The 19,783-nt window shown below is 45.1% G+C and overlaps 2 protein-coding genes across 5 annotated transcripts in view; one reads left to right on the forward strand and one right to left on the reverse strand.

Moving 5' to 3' along the window:
* The window catches only part of MRAP (melanocortin 2 receptor accessory protein), a 58,434-nt gene that overhangs the window by 15,389 nt on the left and 23,262 nt on the right, over positions 1–19,783 (forward strand). For 2 of the 3 annotated variants that reach the window (XR_009459073.1, XM_014599030.3), the window contains one exon: positions 8,405–8,897. The exons of the other annotated variant lie outside the window; for it this stretch is intronic. Coding sequence is in view for 1 of the 2 variants with exons in the window: in XM_014599030.3 (XP_014454516.1) it covers positions 8,405–8,465 (61 nt within the window). In the remaining variant the exon portion in view is untranslated. Of the gene's footprint in view, positions 1–8,404; positions 8,898–19,783 lie in introns of those variants that run through there. 3 annotated transcript variants of the gene reach the window in all.
* Positions 14,304–19,783, reverse strand: part of URB1 (URB1 ribosome biogenesis homolog) — a 73,200-nt gene continuing 67,720 nt past the window's right edge. For both annotated transcript variants that reach the window (XM_059720684.1, XM_019476055.2), the window contains one exon: positions 14,304–19,422. In XM_059720684.1, the coding sequence (XP_059576667.1) occupies positions 19,217–19,422 (206 nt within the window). In that variant the 3' untranslated portion in view covers positions 14,304–19,216. The remainder of the gene's footprint in view (positions 19,423–19,783) is intronic.

The raw sequence follows: 19,783 nt of genomic DNA on the forward strand, positions 1-19,783 counted from the left end.
ATCCCCCCTCCCCCCCCCCCCCCAGCTCAGCACTATGCAAAGGAAGAGAGGACTGCTGTAGCTGTCCCCCAGTTTCTAGCCTAAGCCACTGCAGGCATGTGCCTGCATTTTTTTTCCAGTTCAGAGGGGATGTCTGTATGTATACAAACTGATTCATCTTAGGCAAGTTAGACTAACCTGCAGAGATTGAATCAATTCAGGCTCAGGCTTTTTGAATGTCTGTCCCTAGCCAAAATGTTGTTTCCATACCAGAAGCCTCATCAAGATACGACCAGCAACTCACTTGCTGCTTCAGGCACAAGTTACAATGCTTGAACAATAGCTATGGCTGTGAGAAGTTTAACACAGGAATCTGCCTTTTCAGCTTGCTGAGCCAGGTGGAAGTGGTAGCCATCTTGGCTGCTGTATGACATGTACAGTGTCCCCAGCTTGCTTCATTTCCAGTGAAGACAATAATTTCCCACCTCAATATATGCACCCCAATTTTAGTGGGCTGATTTGGGAGGAATGACTTGTATGCATTAAAATATAGTATTTTGTATGGAAGGAAAGAAGGAAGGAAGGAATTAAATGTCACAGTGTGTAACACTGTAATGTTGTAAATGTTGCCAGGGTAATCTCAAGTGCAACAGTGTATTGCATATAAACCATTAAAAGAGTTGTGATCAATTAAATTCTACTGATGTTTTCTCCAAGATGTAGAAGTCAATAAGTGAAAAGAATGTTGAATTGTGTTCAGTCCTTTGCCTTCCATCTTTTAAAGCTTGAGTATATTGGTAACTGACAAATGATTATTCTTTTGGATAGAAACATGCCCTGAGTACAGATCCCCATCTTAATTTTCCATGTAATGTGTCCACCAGACTGGCAACCAGAAGAAAAATGTTATTTGGAATAAAGCAAAAAAAAATACAGTTCTATATCTGTGAGACCCAAAATGACATTAACCAATCATGCCAGTCCAGGATTCACAGGTTCTGAGATTTCATGGCCAGAATCCACTATTAGATTAGTCTGTTTAGACTATTAGTCAGTTAATTAATATATCCCTCTGTATAGATCCCTGGGCATTACATTTCAGCCATTTAACACTGTACTGAGTCCAGTAACCAGCCATTGCTTCTTTTTATACTTTCTCTTCTTTTGTACCCAGTGTCTTCTCCACTTACTTACACACTGTAATCATGTATTTACACACTGTCATCAAATTCTCTCTCAGTCCTCTATAATAAACTAAATCAATTGAACTGTTAATCTCTCGCTATGCAGCATTTTCTCTGGCCTTCAAATACACAGCTCTTTTCTGCTCCAGATTTTCAATATATTTTTTAAATGTATACCCCAGTGCCATGTGTGAAAGCAGCGGGACTGAAATTTAATGTTATACTCATTTGGATTAATTTATGAAAGTCCTAGAGGATGAACTTATTGTTTCTGTGTCTGTTTGGTTCAGATCATATTGACTGTACTGGTATGGGGCATGAAGAGGGGTTAGTTACTCCTGCTCCAGAAAGCAGATAACTAATACATGGATCTAGATCAGTGTTCAACCTTTTGGGCCCATGGGCCAAATGAGGGGAGGAGGGGAGAGGGTCCATGGACTGTATTGAACTCTGTGTGCCAGGATCAGGCCCTAGGATCTGGCACTGCCGCATTCCTTGATTCATAGATTCATAGATGTTAGGGTGGGAAGGGACCTCAATAGATCATCGAGTCCGACCCCCTGCATAAGCAGGAAAGAGTGCTGGGTCTAGATGACCCCAGCTAGATACTCATCTAACCTCCTCTTGAAGACCCCCAGGGTAGGGGAAAGCACCACCTCCCTTGGGAGCCCGTTCCAGACCTTGGCCACTCGAACTGTGAAGAAGTTCTTCCTAATGTCCAGTCTAAATCTGCTCTCTGCTAGCTTGTGGCCATTGTTTCTTGTGACTCCCCGGGGGCACCTTGGTGAATAAAACCTCACCAATTCCCTTCTGTGCCCCCGTGATGAACTTATAGGCAGCCACAAGGTCGCCTCTCAACCTTCTCTTATGGAGGCTGAAAAGGTCCAGTTTCTCTAGTCTCTCCTCATAGGGCTTGGTCTGCAGGCCCTTGACCATACGAGTTGCCCTTCTCTGGACCCTCTCCAGGTTATCCACATCCTGCTTGAAGTGTGGCGCCCAGAATTGCACGCAGTACTCCAACTGCGGTCTGACCAGCGCCCGATAGAGGGGAAGTATCACCTCCTTGGACCTATTTGTCATGCATCTGCTGATGCACGATAAAGTGCCATTGGCTTTCCTGATGGCTTCGTCACACTGCCGGCTCATGTTCATCTTGGAGTCCACTAGGACTCCAAGATCCCTTTCCACCTCCGTGCCACCCAGCAGGTCATTCCCTAGGCTGTAGGTGTGCTGGACATTTTTCCTCCCTAGGTGCAGCACTTTGCATTTCTCCTTGTTGAACTGCATCCTGTTGTTTTCTGCCCACTTGTCCAACCTATCCAGATCTGCCTGCAGCTGTTCCCTGCCCTCCAGCGTTTCCACTTCTCCCCATAGCTTTGTGTCATCTGCAAACTTGGACAGAGTACATTTCACTCCCTCGTCCAAGTCGCTGATGAAGACATTAAAGAGTATCAGTCCCAGGACCGAGCCCTGTGGGACCCCACTGCCCACACCCTTCCAGGTCGAAGCCGACCCATCCACCACGACTCTCTGGGTGCGGCCCTCTAGCCAATTCGCCACCCACCGGACTGTGTAGTCATCTACATCACAGCCTCTTAACTTGTTCACCAGTATGGGGTGGGATACCGTATTGAAGGCCTTCCTGAAGTCTAAGTATACGACATCCACCCCTCCTCCTGTGTCCAGGCGTTTCGTAACCTGGTCATAGAAAGAGACTAGATTGGTCAGGCACGATCTGCCCGCCACAAACCCATGCTGGTTTCCCCTCAACATAATTTGTCCTGCCGGGCTCTCACAAATGTGAGCCTTGATAATTTTTTCAAAGGCTTTACCAAGGATGGAGGTGAGACTGACTGGCCTATAGTTGCCCGGGTCCTCCTTCCTCCCCTTTTTGAAAATGGGGACCACGTTAGCCCTTTTCCAGTCCTCCAGGACTTGGCCCGTGCGCCACGAGCATTCGAATATTCCCGCCAGTGGCTCTGCAATGATGTCGGCCAGTGCCTTCAGCACCCTCGGATGGAGCCCATCTGGGCCTGCCAACTTAAAGGCATCCAGTTCTTCCAAGTGACTCTGCACCACCTCAGGATCTACGCATGGAAGTCTGGCGCCTTGCTGCTGCCTCTCTACAATCCCAGTGAGAGACTTGTCGTGCCCCTCGCTTAGGAACACTGAGGCAAAGAACTCGTTGAGGAGTTCAGCCTTGTCTCCCCTGTCCGTCACCAATTGTTTCTGCCCATTTAGCAGGGGTCCTATTCCTCCCTGGGCCTTCCTTTTACTCCCAATATATCTAAAAAACAATTTCTTGTTGTCTTTTACTTGGGTTGCCATCCTCAGCTCCATGGTAGCTTTGGCCCGTCTAACTGCCTCCCTACAAGCACGAGCAGAGGAGGTATATTCATCTTTAGTGATCTCACCCTGTTTCCACTTTTTATGTGCTCCCCTTTTGGCCCTTAGGCTGCCCTGGATTTCTCTGGTCAGCCATGGAAGCCTCCTGGCCCCTTTCCCTTTTTTGCCTCGCTCGGGGATCGTCTTGCTTTGTGCCCGAAGGATCGTTTCCTTAAGGCACAGCCACCCTTCTTGGGCTCCCATCCCTTCAAAACTCCTACTCTGCAGTGCGTCCTTGACTAATCGCCTGAGTGCATTGAGATCAGCTTTCCTAAAGTCTAGCACTGTCACCCTACTAGTTACCTTACCCACTCGACGTCTTATGTTGAATTCTCTTATTAGGTGATCACTGTCTCCCAAATGGCTACCGATCTGGAGGTCCCCTATCATGTCATCCGCTGTTGCCAATACCAGGTCCAGTATGGCATTCCCCCTAGTGGGACCGTGTACCTCCTGTGTCAGGTGGAGGTCCTGTACACAGGTTAGAAACCTGCGTGAGCGATGGGACCTTGCTGTCTGCATCTCCCAGCAGATGTCCAGGCAGTTTAGGTTCCCCATGACTACCGCCTCGTTAGCTTTTATGGTCTCCGAGAGTTGCCTCAGGAGCCCCGCATCTATTTCTTCCCCTTGGTGTGGGAGTCTATAGCAGACCCCTACCACCAAATCCCTTTCTCCTTGCCCCCCATGTAGCCTAACGCACAATACTTCTACTTCCTCAACCTTGGATTCTGTCTTGATGAGGGTTGATGTATATTGCTCCCTGACATAAAGTGCAAGCCCCCCCCCCCCTTTCTTCCCCGACCTGTCCTTTCTATACAATCTATAGCCCTCAATATGTACCGCCCAGTCGTGGGATGAATCCCACCAGGTTTCTGTTAGCCCCACTAAGTCATAGGTGTTTAGTGCAAGCAGGAGCGCTAGTTCATCCTGCTTGTTCCCCATGCTCCTAGCATTAGTATATAGGCACTTGAGCCCTGCGACTGGTGCCTTTGCTGCCCCCCCGCTCCGAGTCCCAAGGGGCCCATTGTTTCTTACCTTCTTGTTTCTTACCTGTTCTGTAGTGCTAGTCTTCCCATGGTGGTGTGAGGGGATAAGCAGAAAACTAAGTATGTAAAAAAACACAAAGGGGATAAATAGGCTCAGGCCTGCTGCTGCCTCCCCCACCCCGCCTGACCAGCCCCCTACAAGGAGGTAAGCATTGTAATATATATATGGTCAGATAATATGAGTCATAGTCAGTAATATGCCCATATATTACAGTCATATTATTGACCATGTAATGGTGATAGTCATATATATTATGATGGTCAGGAGGGGGAGATGAGACGAAGGTGGGCAGGGACCTGAGGCTGCAGAGGGCAGAAGTGGCATGGAGGGAGAAAAAGGGAGGCAGGGAAAGGGGAATCGGGGCAGCCTGAGGCGGTGGGGAGGGGAGGTACACGGGGGGCAGGGGGAGCAGGCAGCAGGGGGCAAGCTGCCTGCCTCTCTCACTACCTGTCCCACCATCTCCAAGCTGCCTGCCCCTTGCCACCTGCCCCCTACTCCCCCCCCACACACTATTTGCACCTGCCACTAGCAGTGAGCCAGGCTGGGGCTTCACAGACCAATGCAGTTGCTTGTAGCCTCTCTGCTGCCTGCGGTGGCCAGCCTGGGTCCTACGCAGGCCCCTGCTGCCAGCCAGAGCACCCAGACTGCTAGCAGCAGGTGGTGAGGAGGCTGCAAGAAGCTACAACAGGGAGCCCAACCCAGCTCATTGCTAGCAGCAGTTGCACACACACCTCAGGGTGGATGGTGGGGAAGAGGCAGGGGCTGTACTGCCACAAGAAGGACTAGGCCTCTTGCGGCTCCCCCACCATCCACCAAGAGGTGCGGCTGCACTTGCCACTGGCTCCGTGGGCCTTGGTGCAGCTGCTTGCAGCCCTGGCCTCTGGGCAGCCACGTGCCAGCAGCAGCAGTGGGTGGAGGGGCTTTCCGTGCCTTCACAGGGACTGTGATGGGGCTTCCTGCTGCTGCCTGAAGCCAGCCCTGGCCCCCAGGCAGCCCTGCATTGGCAGCAGCAATAGGCAAGGGACTTTTCCAACCCAATGCTACAGATATAGGACTCCTGGGGGCCAGGGCTGGCTGCAGGCAGCAACAGCAGCAATGAGCCCTGCTACAGCCTCATAAAGCCACAGGCAGCAGCAGGGAGTAAGCAGCTTTCCCAGACCACTGCTACTGCCTGGAGAATGAGTAACTACAGGCAGGTCCCTGGTAGATGCATGTTATTTGTTAATTGTTTAACCCATAACATTAGGAGAGTTTAAACCGGTATTTAATTAATCGTTTACACCCCTAATTAGTACAGCCAGCCCTGTATATGTGCCCACTGTGTATAGAGGTACAATCACCTCCCTGCTCCTTTCTTTATCCATCCAAGGATCACATAAGCCCTTTTTGCCACAAGATTATACCGCAAGCTCATGTTCACTTGTTTGTCCAACATGACCTCTAAATCAGTCATTGTCTTCCATGACACAGTCCCCCATTTAGCAAGTATGGCCTGAATTCCTTGTTCTTGGATATATAACTCTGACTACATTAAAATGCATTCTGTTTGAATGGGCCCAACTTACCAAGATACAACTCCCCTGGAAGGAGATGTTTAGCCTTCAGGGGCTTGAAACCAGCTAGAGGTGATCAGCAGCTAATAATCTGCCTGGTTTGAAACCTGGGAACCAGCTGAAACTGATGACCAAGTAATGAAGGTGGAGCTACAAAGAGGGTTAGGAGCTCCTGAAGCAGAAGGCAAGGAGGTTGTGGTGCTAAGAGATGCAGAGAGCCAGCGTTACTCTCAAGTTCTGAAGGAAAACAGCCGTCTTGCTTGCTTGCTAGCTGGCTGGCTTGCTTGCTGTCACTCTGTGTAAAATAAACTGACTGGGGGTGAGCGCCAACTCCCCTGTATCAGGAAGTGGTATAAGTGACCCACTTGCATCCTGGACCTATGTATTCCTTGCCATTCCACCAAGCTCTGTTCCAGCTGCAAAATGTATCATTCATGATTATATGTTCACTTTGAGATAATTGACAAAAATGTTCAGAAGCTTCAGGCCCCTGGGAAATCTCACGGGAAACATATGCCACTTGATGATCATTAGCCACTGACAGTTATTCTTTGAGATGTCAATTAGCCAGTGCTTAATCAATTTAATGTGTGCTTCATTGTGGAATGCTAATTTTTAATCAAACTGCCTTGCAGTGCTAAATCAAATGCCTTGCAAAAATCCAAGTACTTTACACATTTGCACTACCCTTTATTACTCAAATTCATCAACTCCTCATGGAATTAAATTAGGTTTGTTTAACAAAACCTGTTTTCCATGAAACTGTATTGATTGGCATTAATTAAATTCCTATCCTTTAATTCTGTTTTGATATTATTCCACATTAGGTTTTCTGTTATTTTCGCCTGCAGTTGATATCTTAATCACTTACTTGCAGTGAACCAGGTCAACCCACTTGTCTTTTGTAATGTCATCCCAGCAGTGTGCCTTTTGGATTGAGTAGGATATAAATCAAATAAATACATACATTAGCACTCGTTCAGTCTTCTAGGCTGGCCCTGGTATTCCAAGGTTAATTAAAATTAACATCTACAGGGCAGGGAACTCCTCAACCAATTTTAAGGACTTTTGGGTGCAAGTTAGCCAGAGCAACTATTTTAAAAATACTACTGCTTCCTCGTAGACGTTAATACCCTGTTCAGTTATTAATACACCAGACTATGCTTAAAGAGCCTCAAGTGGTAAACAGTACATCACCATGCCTCTTTCCAAATAGAGAAAAGGAATAATTATTGATTCTATTTGCATTGTAACAAAAATTCCCATCTCTATCTAGGAATGGGCCTATGCCATTGCAAGAAGTTGCTGTTCCTCCACTTTTGCTATCCTTATTGCCCTTAGCTCTGCCAGCCATGGATTCTTCCCTGTCTTTCATTTTCCTAAGCAAGCAAGCAACATAAGTTAGAATGGTTCCACTTTTATGCATCAACTCTTCTAGTTGTTGCCTTATTTTGCCACTCTCATCAATGGCCTTTAGTCAAAGTTGTCCCCTCTATTTAATGTGATAATAGGCTTTTTGCCTTCTTAAAGAAGTCCCAATTATCATTCATTCTCTAAGTTTTGCCTCCCTGTCAATTTTGGTCACAAATTTTTCTGAGCTTTGTAAACTAGCTCTTTTTGATGCATTGTATACTATGTAATTGAGATTTCTCTGCGTGCTAGGATTGGGCTCTGGGGCCTGGTACCACTCCTGCATGCCAAGATCAAGTCCCAAGGCCCTGTACTGCCCCCTTGCACCAGGATTGGCCCCACATCAGCCCACCTGGTGCCACATGCTGTGATTGGTCCTGGGAGTCTGTACTGTCCCTGCCTGGTCCTCTGTACTAGAATCTGGGGATCAGGGCCTCATGCCGGGAACATCTCCCAGGGCCCTGCACCTCCTCCATACACAGGGCCCAAATCTCCAGCCTGCAGGTCTCCTCACAGGTCTGGAAATTTGACAGCAAGGAAGCAGTGGCACCACTTGCATTCTGCCAAATTTTTGGACCCATGGGGAGCCTTACAGGCTGACAACATGGCACCATGGGCCAAAACTGGCCCATGAGCCAGGGGTTGAGCAGCCCTGGTCTATTCAATGACCAGCTGCTTCCTCTAGTACTATTATATATCTTTATCCATAATAATGAGATCCAAAACAAAGTTTCCCCTGTGCTAGGTATGATTTGTGTTAGAGGTGAGATCTGCATGAAATCTATGGTATGTCTTCCAAACTAAAGTGTCCCAAAACATCACAGTTACTCTTTCTACACATTACAGACAGGTGGCTATAAATAACCGGGAAGAAGAAAACAGCTCCAACGGTGACTGTTTCACATAGAAGATCTCAGCCAGACAGACTCAGATTTGATCCCTTCTGAAACACATCCTTCTCTCTCAGATGAAACGGATATGCATGGAAGTACCTCAGCCTGAGCTAGAACTGGAAACAGATTCCACAAAAACAAAGCAGCATGGTCTTGTAACAGGAATTTAAAAAATCAGTACTTTGGATATTATTGCATATAGATAAAATGAAATTACCCTATTTACTCAAATACGAAATGAGGTCATCCCCCCACCAATCAGCATGGGGAAAAACAGCTCCTCATCTTACATTCTTACAAGGAAACCTGATTTAAAACATTGACTATCACCAAACTGCTGCCAGAAGCAGCATGTGCTTAGTAATGGAAACCAACTATGAAGCTGATTAAATGAAGCCAGTACTGCATATGGCTATAAAACCTAGGACCCATATTGGGCAACCATACTAATGAGAACCTTTTATTTTATTTTGGTCCTTAAAAAAAATGGGTTGGTGCTGCTGCCACAGGGAACTGGCATCAGGCCTGGGGGTACTGCAATACTAGACTGGCACTGGGAGGGCCAGAGCCAGCCCCACAACACCCTCCCTCTGGTGCCAAAAATGCTGCATCTTAGCATAAGATCTTAGCCAAAAAAGCTGAGATGCCTATCAATTATTTTTTAAATTTCATGCCTTGAGGTGAATCAGCCAAATCAGTTCCAAATTCGATCAACTGAGCAGAGCTCAATCGTTCAAGTTTGTGTGGTGTTACCACTGGCAAGTATCCTACTTCCCAGATTCTTCATCCTGGGGTTTCAGATATTCCCAAATCCATGGTAGGCATCCTATGTTCAAACCCCAAGCCCGGAGGCCTCGGAGTTCAAATACCCCCTAGGTAAAAGGCTCAAGGAACAAGCTAGAAGCCTGAGAGCAATATCCTATCACCATAAATTGTATACCCAAGATCCTCCCATTGGTAGGTGTTAGTAGACTCTAACAGGGGTCAGCCTGCCCTCAGTGCAAGGGACAGACATTCGCCCTCAACTGCACGGAGTCATTCAAGGCCAACAAGGGTAACTCCCATGCCAGATCAGTAAAACCACCTGGGACAAAACCATCATCATGGTACCTCCCCTACTAGCAACCCATCTGAATAGAATATACCTTAGTGCCTATTAAGCACAGTTCCCCCTCAGCGCTGACTCTTTTCGTTCATGGCGAGCCATTACATTGAATAGTACTGAATACATTTTGACTTCCTCTTCACTCTCACAGGTGAGCTGCACCTTTCTTTCCCATTTCCAACAATTCCTGTTTCTTCACCAGCCTTAAATGTCTGCCAAACATCACCAAACAGGGCCCCAAATAGTTCACAGTTGTTTTTTCATTTTTTTTCAAACCTTATACATATATTCATAGACTGTAAGGGGCTGGAAGGGACCTCAGAAGATCATTGGGTCCAGCCCCCTGCACCAAGCAGGAAAGACAACTGGGGTCAGGTGACCCCAGCAAGGTGACTGTCCAGTTTCCTCTTGAAGATATCCAGGGTAGGTGATTATACCACCTCTGGAAGGAGCTTATTTCAGTCTGGAAACTTGAGTTGTGAACTAGTTTTTCCTAATGTTGAGCCTGAAACGGTCTTCCAGGAGTTTGTGACCATTACTCCTAGTTTTCCCCAAGGGTGCCCTGGTGAACAGTTGTTCACCGAGTCCTTGACGTACGCCTCTGATGTAGTGGTAAGCTGCTACCAAGTCCCCTCTCAGCCTTCTCTTTTTCAGGCTGAAGAGTCCCAGATCCTTCAGCCTTTCCTCATATGGCTTTCCGTGCACATCTCTGATCATACAGGTGGCTCTTCTCTGGACTTTCTCAAGCTTTACCACATTCTTGTTAAAGTGTGGTGTCCAGAACTGGACACAGTACTCCAGCTGCTGTCTCACCAATGGCAAGTAGTGGGAGAATCACTTCTTTGGTTTTGCTAGAGATGTATTGATTGATGCATGCCAGGGTGTTGTTAGCCCTGCTGGCTACAGCAGTGCACTGCCAGCTCATGTTCATACTATGATCAGTTATTACCCCCAGGTCCCTTTCATTCCTAGTGCTGGTCATGTTGGCTTTGACAAGCCTGTAGGTTTGCAGGGGATTGTTCATCCCCAGGTGGAGCACTTTATATTTCTCAACGTTGGACTTCATCTGGTTCCGGTCAGTCCAACTTGCAAGCCTATCTAGGTCCGCCTGTATCTGCAGCCTATCTTCAAGCATGACCACGCTTCCCCATAACTTGGTGTCATCCATGAACTTGGCCAGTGAGCTCTTCACCCCCACATCCAAATCATTGATGGAGATGTTGAATAGCTCTGGACCAAGCACCAACCCCTGCAGGACACCACTGGCCACTTCCCGCCAAGATGAGACAGATCCATTTATTAGAACTCTCTGGGTCCTGCCCTGCAGCCAGTCTCCTACTCACCTGACTATCTCGCAGTCAAGCCCACAGTCTTCCAATTTTCTCATGAGAATATCATGGGATACCAGATCGAAAGCTGTTTGGAAGTCTAGGTATATAATGTGAACCTCCTCTCTCTTATCCAGGTGGTAAGTCACCTGCTCATAAAAGGAGATGAGGTTGGTAAGACAAGACCTGCCCATGATGAAGCCATATTGGCTGTCATTCAGAATCTTACCTTCTGCAACTCTATTGCACATAGACTCCTTAATGAATTTTTCCAGGATTTTCCCTGGAATAGGCGTTAGGCCTAAATGAGACTTATAAAGCTAGACACCCAGCTAAACTGCCTGATTCTAAGAAGTTTAAAGCCACCTTAGATCTTGAGAACAATGACCATTGTAAAATTACTTTAAAAAATACCAAGGCTAGCTTCTGCTTTCAGTCACATGGCAGATAAATCTGTGGCAGGGCTGAGACCATGATGACTTCCTCCACAAGATCATATAGAAACATGAAATTAGACCTCACATCCTGTAAAACAGTGGGTTGTGCTTATCTTTATACTCAAATGTTGTCCTGGTGTCCTACTAGTTTATTTAACTTCTGTTTTAATTCTGAAGTAATTATAAGGAAAATACTAAATACTATACTGCTACAAGATCGTTTCAGGCTGGACATAAGGGAGAATTTCTTTACTGTCCAAGCCCCCAAGGTCTGGAACAGCCTGCCACCAGAGGTGGTTCAAGCGCCTACATTGAACACCTTCAAGATGAAACTGGATGCTTATCTTGCTGGGATCCTATGACCCCAGCTGACGTCCTGCCCTTTGGGCGGGGGGCTGGACTCGATGATCTTCCGAGGTCCCTTCCAGCCCTAATGTCTATGAAATCTATGAAAATCTATGAAATAATAAAATTCTGCATGGCAACTAGGAATTTGTATCTGATTGCTATGGCTATTAAAGCAAAATTGAGTTTTAGTCTATCACTACAGAGTGAAAAAGAGAGGGTAGTGTCAACACCATGTTGGCAACCCTTGTGATTCTTCACAAGTTGAAGATTTTAGCAGGCAGTGGAGTCAGTCTTGTAAGAACAATGGGAATTCAAGCCTTCTGCTGAACTTCACAACTATTTGGGAGAACCCTCCCCTCATCAGTTGCTATCCCCACTTTCCTACCTTTTGGAGAAAGAGAAACCAATTGGATCAGCTGCAAGAGGTAAGCCAAGCTGTCCATCTTCATCAGGTGCCTGAGACATGCCTAGATAGAGAAGAGGAGGGAAAAACAGTAGGAAGGAAAAGGTCAGGGTGGCATCACTCCCTTTGACCCTCCCGTGAATCATGGGTCAGTCTGCTTCTCCTTCTCCCATCCATGAAAACAAGACAAATAGGTAAAAATGCATTTGAGCAGCAGCTACCCCTGCCACTAGGCTTGAGAGGCGAAAGATGACCCTGTTGAAAACCTTCTTCTAGGCCTGGGACACAGAATGAAGATCTTAAATACTGTGGGGAAACAGAGAGGAGGCTGAGGAGAGCAGAACTGATACGGGGGTGCAGATTTCTTTGTGGAAGAGAGTGAAAACACACCTTTACCATATTTTCTGTGTATAGGTCGACACAGTGTGTAAGTCAAACACATATTTCTGTACAAAAAAGTTAGAATTTTTGTAACTCTGTTGTGTAAGTTGACCCTGCCTCAGTGTGCACGGCGCTGGAAGCCCAGGTGAGCTGGTAGGAAAGGTGGTGTGCTGGCAGGCTCCTGGGAAGTTGAATTGAGCCCCTAGGAGCTTGGGAACTGGCAGCCCACCTGGCTGGCCCTGGGGGGGTGCCACTATCACAGAGGGAAGGACTGCCCCCCAACTCACCCCCCAGCTGCGGGGCATGCAGGGATACCCTGCCAAAAGCAGAATCAGGCCCCTCGCCACTTCTGACTTCAGCAGGCTCCTGCGGCCAGCAGGACACCTGGCGCTGCCCAGGAAGGGGCTGGCTTGCCCCTGGTGCAGCACGGGGTGATGGGCTGAGGGGAAGGCTGGCCCTGCCTGACATACATAGCCTCCTTCCACCCCTGCATGATACCCCACACTGCACATGGGGCAAGCCAGCCCTTTCCTGGGCAGCACCAGATGTCCTGCTGGCTGCAAGAGCCTGCTTTCAAGCAGAAGTGGCAAGGGGCCCAATCCTTCCTGTTGCAGAGCCATCCTGACTGCCACAGGGCCAGTGGGTAAGCTACCTGCAGGTCGAGCAGGGGCTGGAGGGGGCAGTCCTTCCCTTTGCCACAGTGGCACCTTCTGGGACCAGCTGGGTGGGCGGGCTGCCAGTGAGCTGTATGCTACCCGAGCTCCCAGGGAGCTCCCAAGGGGGTCCAAGGCAGCACTGCTCACAGGGCATGGTGTATAAGTCAAGGTTGAATTTTAAGAGCTTAAAATTTGACTTCAAAACTCAATTTATACACTGTGAAATATGGTAATTGGAATGTCAGGATCTCGAGGGAAGCTGGATGCTCCACACCATGAGACAGTTAATAAGAGCTCCTCCAATGAAGGCCAGAATAATCTTATGCATTATCTTTCAGACTATGGGCAACACACATGCACGCACACACTCCAGGTGGGTGGGCAGGAGTGTTAAAAAAAAAAATTCAAAGCCAACAGTAGTGGGTGGGCAGAAGAGTTAAAAAAAATCAAAACCATTAATATATACGTTTTTCAAAGCAAGTCTCATGATTAACTTCTGGAAAGACAGTGCTGCAGCTTCCTTTTTTAAAAGCAAGGTGACTGTTATCACTGGTTGGCCCAGAAATGACTTTAAGGATCTTGAGTGAGACAGAGTCACAGACCCAGTTTAAAAAAGAAGACTGGAAATTCAAGGCAGATTGTTAGCAGGGAACTGTCAAACCACATAAGTCTTCAGGTGGGCCATGGAGATGGTGGCATCAGTCTTCCCCTCTTTCTGAAATGTGCTAATTTGACAAGTGCTGTCTTGGCAGTGTTCCTAGATGGTGTATTAAAAAAAAACTTGGGGGGGAATCCTGGCCATGTTTAAGGAAGTGGCAAAACTCCCATTTTTCTTCAGCAGGATGATAATTTTATCCTTGATGTTTTTGTTAGTGACAAATAAAGATCAATGCATCAGTTTTCTTATTCGGCCCTCAAGGCTCCTCATCGGCCCAGGAATTTGGGGGCAGAAGGTGGGATCTGTTACAGAATTTAGGGCTACAGGGCCTGTGGGGATGGCTTTCAGCAGCAGGGGAGTCAGTGACAGCTGTGTAGATGATAGCACTGCTTGCTCTCCTGCTGCATCCAAGTCTGGATCCAGCCGAGGGCAGTGGAGAGTTTGACACCCCTGCCATACAGTTCAAGGGGATTTCTGAAATGTGTTATTGCTCTTCCTCTTGCTGGTCTTCTTTTATTAGGTAAAATGCAACACGATTCACAAAAATGGCTGTATTATAGTTTTTACAGGTTTTGGTATATATTATCAGAGTACATACAAAATAATAAAGCATTATCAGGTTTTAAAAGCTATATAGAAATGTCTTTTAGAACTTTTGTAAGATTTCTGAATGTTTGTCTATATCATGCACATCCACTGAAGATATTTGCCTTCTTTCCACATTCTGTTTAAAGCTGTTCATTGTGGTATTGAAATCAAGAGAGAGGAAATAAAATGTTTTAAAATCTACTTAAAAAGAACCCCAATATCACACAGAAGCCCAATCTACAAACACTTAAAGGTAGTATAAAACATACAAAAATGCAACCTCACCCCTCCCCTTTGAAAAACTAAACTGTGGGGAAGAATAACTGTTTGCCTTCTCATGACATTTCCAACCATAACCATTTATGGGTGTCTTGGAGTCACCAATCCCTCCAGTCAGTATCTTTGTCTAGATAACTAAACCTTTGCTCTATGATTAGCCAGGAGTCACAAGCTGTGGGAATAGTACTGCCACTAGACACTGCAAACTTCAGCACTGAGACCAAGAGCAGCCTACGAGGTTCTTTTGGAAGTCTCCCATCTAAATGCCTCCCAAAAAAGACAAAATCATCCTCCTAGAACCAGCTATCCAAGCAGCCCTGAATTGTTTATTTTGTTGAAGCTTCAAGCAGGTCTTCCATGTAACTACAGTGCTCCAGCCCTGTGATAGGACAGCCGGAAACCATTTTTGTGTCGGCAGGTTGGAATGACCTGGCTTGGGTCTGAGGTGGGCCAGCGCTAGGACCTAGCCACTGTCACTTCTCCCTGCTGCCTGGCTACGCATGGATGAAGCTCCTGGTGTTGTCGAACATTGCTGAAGGCCCGCCTTCCAGTTTGCAGACTGGATCCAATGGTCCAGATTGGATCCAGCCAGTTGCCACTCCTTGCTGTGGAACCACCATTTCCAGTCCTGAGAAACACCAATTGCTTTTTGGCATTACTCATACACAATGGAAACTTCCATGTACGTCTGAGACCTCTGCAAACCCATATAAAATTAGGGAGTCTTTTCAATGACGGCAATGATCCTCTTGTGAGCTGTGAGAAAGAGATCATTAAAGAGGCCTAGACTCTAGATAGCAAGCTGCATGGACTGGCTGACCTCTGCACGCAGGCAGCATCCCAGTGGCTTCAATGGCAGATCATGCACATGTTTCTCATTGCAGGACCAGGACCAAACTTTGTAACTTTTCTTTTTTTATTCTAAACATTGCGGTTCCTTGGTTTGAAAATGAAGACTCATTTTCTTGGGCACATTTATTGCATTCACTTTTCCTATGGACTCTGCTGCTGCTATGTCTTTATTAAGAAAAAGTATTTTTTTTAAAACAAAATGTTTAATTAAATGCCTACCTGTCTAGTTTTTTTTAAAGCATGTTTACCATGTTGACAGTAATAAAGACAATCATTCTAGTTCAAAAGGTCATTGGAACTTTTGAAGATCTCCTCCACCAATTCATCTGCATTTTTAAAAGAACCTAATTATCACATTAATGGAACAGATTGCAGCTCACTGAGGCAGTAAGAGACCAATCCTTATTTTTAAACATTCCCTAATGCAGATTTGCATACTTCCCGCTGATCAACCCATGTCAATTGCATGCCTGTCCTATGACACACTCCAATAATTTTAACTTGTCATCTGCTTAAATTAGTTTTCTTCTTCTCTTTAATGCTATTGTAAACTCTTGCTTTTATAAGAGAGAAATAAAAGAAATGTATGCAAATACATTTCCCTGCTCCTGGAAGGTTTCAATAATGAGCAGAGAGAAGTAGTTAGCCACGTTAATCTGAAGTTAGGCAGATGGCAGGGCAAGAGTTGCTCCTTATAGGCTAATTAGTTTATAATTAATCAATTTGAATTAATATAATCTAAATTAGTTAGACAGCAAATTGCAACTCTGCCCAGCCTTCTGTTTCAGTAATGGTAAGTCTGGAAATTACAGCAAACAGTAAAAAACAGGGGGGAAAAAGTGATGGATGGCTGGGCATTTCTGAATACCTAACTTAATCAGCAAAACCAGAGTGTAAGGATGACACCTTGGGGGCTGATTTCGATGGAATTACTCTGGCCTTCCAATAATGTACAGATCAGTGTGTATTGCCAATAGCCTGTAAACATTACACAGGAAAACAGGCTCCAAGACAAAGGGAAGGACAATAAAGTTTCAGAACTGGTCACCTACTATTACTTTGAACCTCTATAGCACCTTTCAATCAAAGGGTTCAAACCAATGTACGTAACCAGCAAGCGTGATCAATCCATTTTATCAGTGTGTACGGATACTCTTTAATGCGTGTGTCACTGTAGTATGCCCACATGAAACTCATGAGGCAGTGCTGACAATATTCCTCAAGACTGATTCTTCTAGGCTGGAAGCCCTTCCAGTTTAAGATTATAACTAGGGACCTGCCAAATTCAGATCAGCTGCCCCAAATTTTGTGGTCCAAGTGCAGCGCTGGGTGCCATTTTTGTAGTGGAGGGCAGCAGGCCCCCCACACCACAGATTAGTTGAGGAGCCCCAGAAGATCTCTCCAGGGAGGGGTGGGATTTCTGGGGCCCCTCAGCCAGAGGTGTGAGGGAGCCACTGCACTTTGCCACGAAAATCTCTCCCCCATCACTTCAGGATGCCAGGGCTTTCCACTTTTTCAGTTTTTGAAGCTCTTCCCACCCCACCTTGCTGCTCATTTTGTGCTTTTTCACAATCCCCATATTTTTTCGTGGGGACCATCCCAATTCGCAGTGTCCATGAAAAATGTGAAATCGTAAATTCAGTAGGTGCCTCATTATAAGCCCACGTATACAATTGTTTCTGATCATTAAAACAAACCAGACCCCCTAGGTCTTTTTCTCCATCATGACTCCAGTTCAAATGCATCCATGTAGAAGCCTTGTTGTTGCCGTCACTTGAAACTACGTGGTAAGCTAAAAAAGGGAAGTCACTAAACAGGGACTGAAACACCCGAATGAAAAAAGTACTCTTCAACACTCCACATAATCCTTCAAAAATATACCTTTTTTGGTGCTGTCAATCACATCTTTTTCTACAACCAAGTCTTTCCTAAATTCACCATTGTGTATAACAACCTTTTAAGACAGTTGAACCCTATTGCTTTCCCTTATTTGTCATTAATATTTTCCTTTCCACTTGAATGAAGGAGATGACAGCCTGCCTTTCTTCTTCATTCCGCCTTTGCATAAGCATAAGCAACAGCAGGATGTTAGTGGCCTGTAAAGGCTGAGGAATTATATCTGCTCATAATTTCTAGCCATGGCTAATGTTATGTCACACCACTCTGCTTTCAGATTCTAGCCTTGGGCAATAAGGTGGCAGTCAATTTTCTTTTTTTAAGAAAAAAGATGCATTGACCACTTTAAAATGACATATCAGGGAATATTCTAAGTGGTGTTAAGTCTTAGGTCTCAATCATATATCAAGTATGGCTTATTGATGGGTTCTTTGTTTAATCACATAATTTTAATTACAAACTTGTTCTGTAGTTTTTTAAATCATATTTCAAATAGACTGATTCAAATAAAATCTATGAAACTGCAAATAAAAACTATGAGTTTTACTCCAAAATATATTCACATAGACTGTAACACCATGTTTATAAATGTACTTCCAGTATGAAATCTGTACAAAGTGCCAATGCAGAGCACATATTTGAGAATAAATTTAAGAATCCTGGTTTAGATTGTAAAATTTCAAATACAGCACCTGCAAGGCTCTGCATCTGAAATGGTGTGTCAAACTGCCCTCTGATGTCTTGTTCAAGAAATATTTATTAGATTTCATGGAACATATACAATGAAAAACTTATGTAATCACACAGGGACAATTATTTTGCTCCTTCCTTAGGCCAGTTTAATATTTTTGGTCTTCAGCTGAAAAGGAGAGCATCCTCTTCAATTTCACATGTATGAACAGTACCAAACCATTGTAGTTTTACTGAGAAAGCAGGCAGAAGGGTCAGGTTATCAGAAAGGGTCACAGCTGTCAGAAAGACCATGATGCTAGTTACCTCCACACAAGAGATCCAAGTTCATTTTCCCTTTCACTCTGCTGTAGGAGTTGGATGTGATGGAAGGATACTCACCCCAGAGCAGGAAAAGCATAGGGTAGGGTACGGCACAGATAAGAACACAAGTCATTGTTCACCTATTCCATTATGGGAGAAGATAGGCTTGCCCTCTTTGTTACAGCAGCCAAGACTTGCGTTCTCTGGCAAACAACAAAACCAGAACTTTATACAGCTTTTAAAAAGTAATTTCATTTTCGAAAGATGCAGAATGTCATGGTTCCATAGTTTGTTGCATTTCCTTATGCTGGCTTGGACTTTATATTCCATAAGGAGTAGCTGCCATTTGGAATGAATACTAAATCGTAATGACTAATCATATAAACACTTATTCTTTGCGTTAACTTTGGATTCTGGTAAGAGACAGTAATTGCTTTTCACTCCTCAATTTGACACACCTGACGGACGCACACAATTTGACGGACCTGAACTAGATGAGGGATTGAACTGGAGTTCTGAGGCACTACAGTAATCAGTCTTTCCTCCTCTCCCCCTCTATTTTAGAAAGTAAAATAATGTCTGTAATATAACCGACACAGAAGTTTCAGGGTCCCGCACTGTCCATATCTGAACAAATCCTGCTTGAATTTTTCAATGCAAGGTTCATTTTGCACAGAATTCTTTTAAGTCTCTTTCAGAACTTGCGCTTCATAGTCAATTTTTGTTTTTCACTGAAAAATAATTTAAATTTGTACATAGTGCATCTCCAAGAAGATTTCAGCGTTACCAGCAATGATGATGTAAGCATCTGACATTTAAGATTAAGAGTCATTACAGAGAATTAATGTCCCAGCACAGCTGAATTAAGTTCTTTGCAAAGTGACACAATGGATTCATCTGCTTTTTTGTGGTGTTTCCTGTCATCAGCATTTAATTTACCATCTGTACTACCGCAGATCAATTTGACATGGGTTATTAATGTATCTGGTTCCTCAGCTCCAAGCCAAATGTCCCCAATGTAAACAGAAGCCAGGAATACACAGACTCCTACAGAAAACAGAAAAAAAGAAAAAGAATAAAAATAGATGTTCTTTTATTTCACAGAGCAATATGAAAAAATATGAAAACACTGATGTTGTTCCAAAACTGTATTTTAGAAACAAAAGCTTCCTAACATCCCAACTCTACATCTCTAAAAAAGAATCCTCTTTTTAGTTAGCTTCTAAGCTTTTGCTAATATACAGCAAAACAGTCAGCACAGGAGCAGGCATGTATAGTGCAACTTACACACAGCAACTTGTATTCTTTATCCAATCAAACTTAGCCCCATAAGAAGTTGTTTTTGTTTTGGGGGTTTTTTGGGTTGGGTTTTGTTGTTGTTTTTTTTTTTGGGGGGGGGGGGGAGGAG

The sequence above is a fragment of the Alligator mississippiensis genome, chromosome 1 (genome assembly GCF_030867095.1).
Source record: "Alligator mississippiensis isolate rAllMis1 chromosome 1, rAllMis1, whole genome shotgun sequence".
Classification (NCBI taxonomy): Eukaryota; Metazoa; Chordata; order Crocodylia; family Alligatoridae; genus Alligator; species Alligator mississippiensis.